Below are 8,268 nucleotides of genomic sequence, written 5' to 3' on the forward strand. Positions count from 1 at the left end.
GTGTGTGTGTGTGTGTGTGTGTGTGTGTGTGTGTGTGTGTGTGTGTGTGTGTGTGTGTGTGTGTGTGTGTGTGTGTGTGTTCTAACAGATTAGTTTGAGTTCAGTTTGGGAGTTCAGAAGCAGCCAACTCACTATAATATGTACCTATATACTGTCAGAAACAGAAAATGCATTAGGCCAGTCAAGCACTTCCTTTTTAGCCCATTCTAAGATGTCTATATATTTCAGGCTTACACACATGCTAATAGGATTAGGGGACTGGATCTGTGATTTCACAAGTATAGGGAACTCCCAAGTGAGACAATTCCTTCCACCAGGATAGTCAACACCTCCTCTACAACTTACAAAGTATCTCATAACAATAAGAGACTTAAAGAAATTAACCAGACTACAAAGTATCAGGGTCTTCCAGGCTTCGGGTCAAATCTTTCCACATATTTATACAAAGCTTAAAAAAAAAACATACTTAGATTAATTTAAAAGGCTACTAATGGTTCTAACACAGTTGCTTTTTCAAATTTTTTTTGCCTAAGATTTCCTATAACAGTACCTTCTGCTTTCTGAAAACTGTTCACAGAAGGGTTATTTTAGTTGAAAAACACAAATATAAGCAAGAGAGCAGGGAGGTGGTGTAGACATAGTGCTGAGCTTAGGGTCCAGGGACCAGACCGCGTTCAGATTCTAACTGTGACACTGAGCCACTGGGTGACCCTGGACAACACCCTGATCTCTCAAGTTTCCTCGTCTGAGGGTATCTAGTCACCAAGGGTTACTGTCAGGCTCAAATGAGGTCAGGTATTTAAAGGGTCTTGCAAATTTTCAAGTTACTTAAGTGTAATTAATCAAGAGGAAGTTAGCTAGAATTCTCTGGGGTACACAATATTCAAATTTACTATGTATATGGCCTTTATAATATAGAACCACATCACAGACTGAAGATGAGTTTTAACCTTAATAAAACCAAGGGACATTCCCACATCATTTTATTCCTTTAGTTTGGGCTAAGCGTATCCAAGAAAATGTACCTTCCTGTCCCCCAGGGTTCTGACATTTTGTATCCTATAGACCTTTAGCAGAATAAGCACCACAAATGCCATGGCAGAACCAGGATGTCACCAGAAAGGTCAATCTTTACCTTCATTTGTTTACAGGTGGGACATCATTCATAGAAAAAGGAGGTATTATTATTACGCACATATACAATTTCTATAAGTGAAGTGACCTGTATGAAGTCGAGCAAAATTGTGTGTAAATCTGAAAAACTGAAAACGTGAGGTGTCCACTTTGCTAAAAAGAAAAAAAAAACCTGAGCCTACCCATACGGGAATATGGCAATGAACTACAACTTCGGGAGCAGCTTACTCTACAGAGGAGCACGAAACAAGCATGTATTTAGGACCTACTATATGCCAAGTACTGTGCTATTGGGAGCCAGGCAGGAAACAACACTTCCAAACCTACATGGTTTAAACAGTCCACAGTAATACACCCTGGCAAAAGCAAATTTTCTCTTTCATTTTATATCACCGGAACTGAGCAGATAACATAATTCTCATATCTTTAAAGGGCAATATTTTCACGCTCAGGGCAAGAAATCAAAAGTCTGTTCCTAGTTATGCTGCTCACTATATAGTACTATTTACATGCCCTATGACCTTCAAGCAGACAGTTCATCTGTGTTTCATTTTCTTCTTCTTCTGGAAAAAAAGGAACACTCAGGGATGTTTTGAAGAATTAAGAGCTAAATAGCTACTACTGTGACTAAAGATTTTCAGATGAAACATGATTTACTGCTTTCAATCAATTTGCTCATCATAACAAAGTACTAAGACACTCAAAAAGAGGGGGTTATATATGAATTAAGAAAGCTAGTTTAGGGGGGGAAATATATAGCTTTGTTTAAAATGTGCAGGGGCTGGACTAGAAAACTAACTTTATCAGCATCATTATCACAAAGGGTTTTTTTTTCCCTTTCCTATTGCTTTATCTAAATTTATCCCTTTATTTTTTTTTTGCTCATTTTTCCTTTTTAGAGCACCCTATACCATAGTAAATATAATCTTCTTTAAAAAATCAATTACTATGAAATGTTCAGATCATTCTGATACTGGAATCACAAGTCCTTCAGACAAATCTTTTTTCTCCATCATATTCCAAAGACCATAACATCTGAATAGTCCAGTAGGGAAATGATGCCAAAAATCATTGGTGTGTCACTCAAAAATGCCAACTGGGGCAAACCACAAGATGTCTCTGTGGTTCACTTATCCCATTTGCAAAAGGAGCTGATGCTTAAAAGTAAATGATCATGAATCACAGAAACAGCAGTTAGCTTCCATTTATCTACATGAAGTAATGATACTCTCTCATTTGGCTACATTTATAACCACTCCATGGTTTAAGATGCATCAAGTTACACTTCTAAAATCTACCAAATGCAATCTTAAAAGGATCTTTGATTCTGAAATAATCAATGCACTTCTAGAAAAATATGTATCCCACTTCCAATCAGAACAAATGGGCACCTTTTCAAATGCTAGAATGAAAGCACTTACTTTGGACTGAGCTCTCTTTCCACTCCGGACACTAAATTTCTCCTTCATTTCCTCTAAAAGACTGTTGAGTTTCTTTTCTTCCGGCGTCCCTAAGTATTTTTGGTTTACGTGAAGATAGCAAGGCCACTTGGCTGATTCAAAGCCCCAGTGGCAGGTCCTCTTGTCAGGGGATCTGTGCGAATGCATCACAAACGTCTGGGGTGCAAACATTCCACAGCATTCCAGACACTGTATACATGGTGCATCGGGCTGAACATAAAACTGGGGCGCAAATAAGCCCTGGCATTTGCCCAGACACTCATGTTCCACTTCAAAGGCCCTGCCAGTTTCTTGTAACTGGGCCAAGGAGTTTTTAGCAGGAAGCATACTACCATTTTGAGGGCAGGTACGTGGACGGAGCAAGGCATTGCACAGTCTTTGAGCATCAGTGAGTGTGATTAGCCCACAGGACGGGGCATTAAACGGAAGGATTCCCAAGACCTTCAGGATGTGAAGCTGTTCCGAGGTGCACCGCGAACAGTATATGTACAAGTCATCACACACAGTATTTATTTGCTGGAGCGAAAAATCCCGGAGTACAGAATTTAAGACTTGAGGCAAACATAGTCTCTTTTCTCCTCCAACCTGGAAACAAGAAATCGATTCCCCCTCCAAGACAGTCTGAGTAAGTTCTGTGGAACTATCTGGAGGAATGAGCAAAGGTCCAGGAAGAATCTGAGGTGATGGGAGAGGCAAGAATACAGTAGGTGACATGCTTTCTTGGGAATAACGAGCTGAAAATGCCGCAGGCCCACCCAGGGAGCTCTGACTACTTAAGTGGAATTGTGCCAGCGTGTGCTTTAAACTAGGATTTAAATGTAAAGGTTCAGACGCTGAATTACAGCTGGATTTGGCCTTTTCCCCATCTGTCTCCATCGGAGCTTCACCACAGTCATCCACGTTCTCCTTCTTTACGGCTGGCAACGTGTTTATCAGCACTTTCCCATTTACGTGCATTTCGGTCATCATTTTTTTCATGGGAGGGCTGCCCTCATCTCTTAGCCCATTCCGTTTTTTACTGGAGCCCTGAACCAAAGGGAAGCGAGTTGGGAGAGTTTCCATGGCTGAACTGTTTAAGCTTCAAATAATTAAGTATGAAATTTGCATCTTAGTTTGATGGTTTGTTCTGGAAGAAAATAAGAAAATGTTTAAAGGAGCTTCGCTCAGTCACAGCATCTCTTTTTAAAGAAAGCTTTGATTTACTGAAGAGATTCTACACCTTCACTTTAGTTCCTTCAATAAAATGTGGTTGTCACTTTTATACTGTCAAGTATAAAAGTATTTAACATTTTTGTCTCAGATTCCAGGAATAAAGTACATAGCACATTTTAAAGTCTAAGTGAACCTTGTTTCCTGGATTCTTCAGGTACATTACTTAAAAAAAAAATTTAAGTCATTAATTATCTCAATTTGAGATACGCTGACTCAACTCAATTCTTCTAAAGTACAATATCAGAGATATTTGCCAGTATTTGTGGCCATAAATAAGAGAAGAACACATGTCAAAATGTTTTTAACACAGTGAAGATAAATTTAAAATTCACCTGAGGATACTGGGAAAAATGTATTCCTCCAAAAGACAGTCTATATTAGCAGATAAATAAAAAGCTGTCTGTAACGGGCCCTGTAGAGATGTCAGTAGAGATGACCACTGTCTATACCTCCAGCTGGATTTCTGCAACCAAAAGTAACAGCACCTAAAGAAAAATCTGTGCCTTGAGCAATGTTCCTTTCAATTAATCTGTAAAAAAAGAAAAAAGAGGGTGGGGACAAGGAAAAGTTATATTTGAATGTGTTCCAGGGACCAAAGGTTCCATTTGAAAGCAGTTTCTCAATGGTGAAGCAAGTTCATTTGCAAGGGGTGATATTTTTTAATGATTTATTTAAATCAGTTAATTTGATGGTTATTTATTTAAATAATTTCATTTGAAGACCCTCAATTTAAACATGAAGGCAACTTGAAAAGGGTGTCCGGAGCAATCAGAGGCAGAGATAGATCTTGTGCGCAGTACAGGGGCTAACTCACAATATACAGAACTACACAATGGCTTCACTCGAATCAACTCACCCAAAGCTAATCACTAGGGAGCCTCTTTCAACTGCCATTATAACCAGAATAATTTACTTACTGCATTCCCTAATATCATTCGAAAGAATTAACTCCAAGTACTTAGAGGAAGGGGGAAAAATAGTGTTCAAATCAGCACTCAGTATCTCATCATGGGTAAATATTGATGGCCTAATCTAAATTGCATTGATTTTTTTTTTGCATTAATTGCCCTGTATAGCTGAATTATTTTTTGTATCGTTATGAAATCAAAGGTTCATTTTTTTTAAAACGTAGGTAAATCCAAAAGGTGAGAAAATTTGCCCGATGCCTGGGACTAACTATATGCGCCAATCCTTTGACCCTCCAACCTTGAACAAGGCTAATATGAGACAAAAAAAGCAGTTGCAGACACTGTTCACAAAGAATGCAAATGGAGGAAAGGGAAAGGAAAAGGGGGGGGCCAAATCCTCCTTCAATTTCCTTCTCAAGAAAAGAAATTCTGAATAAATGGAAGAAACTGGAGTGGGGGTGGAGGAGACCTTGCTACCCGAACTATTCCCTCCATCCATTTCAACAAGGGAAAGGAAGGACAACAGGAGAACTAGGAACCCACTGACTTCAACCCCAACGCAGAGAGCAAACTCAAACTGCGAAGCGCAAAAGGAATCACCTGGAGAACGGGGGATTCCCCAAACCCTGAAAGTCCTTTACACCCACGCGGAGTCAAGCACTCAATTTCAAAACCCAAGGGAAGGGTGGGGGAGGCAGGACACCAGGAATCAGGCTGGGGTAGGTGGGTGGGAGTCCTCCTCCTCCACAACCCGACGGGGACATCCCCAGCCCTCCCCCTGCCAGTCTGCCCCGGGGAACAAGTCTAGACTCCACCAGGGTGGAGGCTGGCGGGGGTGGGGGGAAAGCAAGGGGACACACGGGTGGAAATCCCCTTCCTTTCCTCACCCACCCTCCCATCCTCTCCCTGTCTGCGGCCCCTGAAACTAAACGGAGCTCGCTGGTCAAGAGTCGATCAGCGGAAAGGGTGCGGGCAGAGCAAAGACACGAGTTAAAGTCCCTTTCTGCCTCTTCACCTCCTCCAGGGAGGGTCCCTTGGGAGGGTCATCCCAAGCCCCCTCCCTCTATCCCCCCCACGCCCGGAACGGAAAAAGACCGTCAGAGGTGGGGGAGTGGGTGAGCGGAGGCAGAAGTCTCCCTTTGCCATGCCGCACCCCACCCCAACATCTCTATCCCCTTCCGTCGCTACCCCCACTTCGGGAACTAGGCGCCACTCGTGCCGGGGCGGGGGCACGGGGTGGGGGGAAGGGGATGGGGGGGAAGACACCGGAGGGGAGCGGCAGACGGAGGGGGGGGGGGAAGACGCGGGGGGGGGCGGGGGAGAAGATGAGGAGACAGACACGGGGGGAGGGGTGGACCCGCAGGGGGGCAGACAGGGGGAGGGGGGCAGACTCAGGGAGAGGGCAGACGGGGGAGGGGAGACGAGGCAGACAAGGGTGGGAGCCCTCTCCCTCCCCAGCCCGGTGGTCCCCAGTCCCCCTCCTCGCCGCCCTCCCCCCAACTGGGCGGACGGCGAAGGGGACGCGGGTGGGTGGCGACACGAGCAGAAGCCCCCCTGCCCACGCCCGCAGAGCCTCCCCGCAAGTTCAGGGGGTCCGGGTGGCCCCCGCGCCCCACCCGGGCGGCTCGGCTGCCCCACCGAGGCGAGGGCATCCCCGGCGGGCGCCGAGGTCAAGTGCAGCCGCGGCCCCTCGGCCCCCCTCCTGCTCCCCTGCCCGCGGGCCCCTCCGCGCCGGGCCCGGCCGGACCGTACCTGCGCTGCTCCCCCGGGCTCCGCCGCCGCTCCGAGGCTCCCCCGGGCTCCGCCGGCGCCGCCGCTCAGAACCCCCCGCCCCCCCATGGCTACACACAGCCAGCCCTCTGACGTCAGCGGGCACACAGACCGCCCACGTCACTGCGGAGACACAGCTTCCCGCAGACGCCGCCGCCGCCGCCGCCGTCTCCGCCAGCCCGGGGGAGGGGCCGCGGGGGAGGGGGGAGGGGCGGGCCGCGCCGCCGTCCGCGCGCGCGCGCGCGCGCGCCCCTCCAGCCCCAGCGTTCTATTGTGGCTCCGGCCCCGCCCCGCGCTCCCCGCCCGGCGCGCCGCCGACGCCGGGCCGCGCGCGCCCGGCTCCCCTCCTCCCTCCCCCGCCCGCAGGGCTCCCTGGGCCTCGCGGCCCCGCGCGCTGTCTGGCCGGCTGGCGCGCGAGCCTGTCTGCGGTGCGCCCGGAGCAGACAGGATGTTCCCTCCCGCCCCGCCCCGCCCGGCCGGGCTGCGGGGGAGGGGCCGAGCCAGCTGTCTGCGGCCCGCCCCGCGGGGGCCCAGAGCCAGACCGCGGGGCGCCCCTGCCCCGGGGACAGGGAAGCCCCTCCCGGCGCCCCTGTGAGCCCCCCGCCCCAGGGAAAGAGCCGCATTTCCTCACACCCCCCCCACCGGACGCCCCTGTAAGCCCCCTACCCGGGGAAAGAGCAGTCCCTCCCCACCCCACCAGGCAGTAAGCCCCCTGCCCAGGGGGTGCCCCTGGCCCAGGGCAGCATTTCCTAACACCCCCCCCGGCGCCCCTGCGAGCCCCCGGCCCAGGGAGATCAGGGACGCCCCTGCCCCAGGAAAGAGCAGCATCTCCCCTCCCAGGCGCCCCCGCAAGCCCTCCATCGGGGAGATCAGGGACGCCCCAGGTCGAGGGCGGCATCCCCCCCCAAAAAACGCCCCAATAAGCCAGGAGACGTCTGGGACATCCTCCCCTACTCATCCACCCCCTCCCCGCGCCCTTCTTAGCCCCTTACACAGGATGGTCAGGAACACCCCTCCTCCAGCCGAGAGCAGCATCTGCTACCCCTCCCCTTTCGCCCTTCCGAGCCCCCTAATCGAGAGGTCAGGGACAAACCCCCTCGCCCTGGCAGCATCTGCTCTCTCTCACCCCCCAACCCCTCCTCCAGCCTTTCCCCCGCTACTCCGAGTCCCCTAAGCGGGGAGGTCAGGGACACCCCTCGCCTAGCCGAGAACAGCATCTGCTCCCCGGCGCCCTTCCCCCTCTTTCCCGGCACCCCCCCCCCCCGCCCGCACTTCCTAGACCGCAGGGCCTCCAGCCCGCCCCAGAAAACCAGCTCTGCACCAGCAGACGGGAGCCCCGCCCCGACCTTGCCTCTGGCTGCCCCGGGCCCCCCCCCCCCCCCCCCCCGGCCCCTGGACTCCTGTCCCGGAACAGGGCGCGCTCGGAGGCTCCTCGCCTGAACTGACCTCGGCTCGCGGGCAGCCAGTGAGTCGGTCGTCTGGAAAAAAAAAAAAAAAGTTGCAGCCCAAGCGAAGCCCCAGCCACCCTCCCTCCCTGGCCCTGGTCCGGGCCCCTCCCCTCGTGCGATTTAAAACACCCAGAGCATCAATAGCGAGGTTTTTTTTTCAGGGTTCTTTTTTTTATTGGTTGACTTTCACATGGGGAGGGGAGCGAAGGAGTAGAGACTAAGCACCCAAGAGCTGGAGGAATGAGAGACTCGTTAGAGACTAGGAGAGGCGCTGCCAACATGGTGGTGGTGTCTGAGCAGCTCCGATGTTAATGGAGTGCAAGAGGTGTGAGTGCG

The 8,268-nt window shown here is 50.4% G+C and overlaps 1 protein-coding gene across 2 annotated transcripts in view; it reads right to left on the reverse strand.

The window, feature by feature from the left end:
- SKIL (SKI like proto-oncogene) overlaps positions 1-7,951 on the reverse strand; it is a 27,558-nt gene extending 19,607 nt beyond the window's left edge. The window contains exons 1-3 of one of the 2 annotated variants that reach the window (XM_027875881.1): positions 7,931-7,951; positions 4,139-4,335; positions 2,556-3,720 (exon numbers count right to left, since the gene is read on the reverse strand). In XM_027875881.1, coding sequence (XP_027731682.1) covers positions 2,556-3,656 — 1,101 coding nt within the window. In that variant the 5' untranslated portion in view covers positions 3,657-3,720; positions 4,139-4,335; positions 7,931-7,951. Of the gene's footprint in view, positions 1-2,555; positions 3,721-4,138; positions 4,336-6,466; positions 6,524-7,930 lie in introns of those variants that run through there. The other variant, XM_027875880.1, reaches the window with a different exon arrangement.
- Positions 7,952-8,268: the final 317 nt, after the last annotated feature.

This window comes from Vombatus ursinus, unplaced genomic scaffold (genome assembly GCF_900497805.2).
Source record: "Vombatus ursinus unplaced genomic scaffold, bare-nosed wombat genome assembly UNPS02014810.1, whole genome shotgun sequence".
In the NCBI taxonomy this organism is placed as follows: domain Eukaryota; kingdom Metazoa; phylum Chordata; class Mammalia; order Diprotodontia; family Vombatidae; genus Vombatus; species Vombatus ursinus.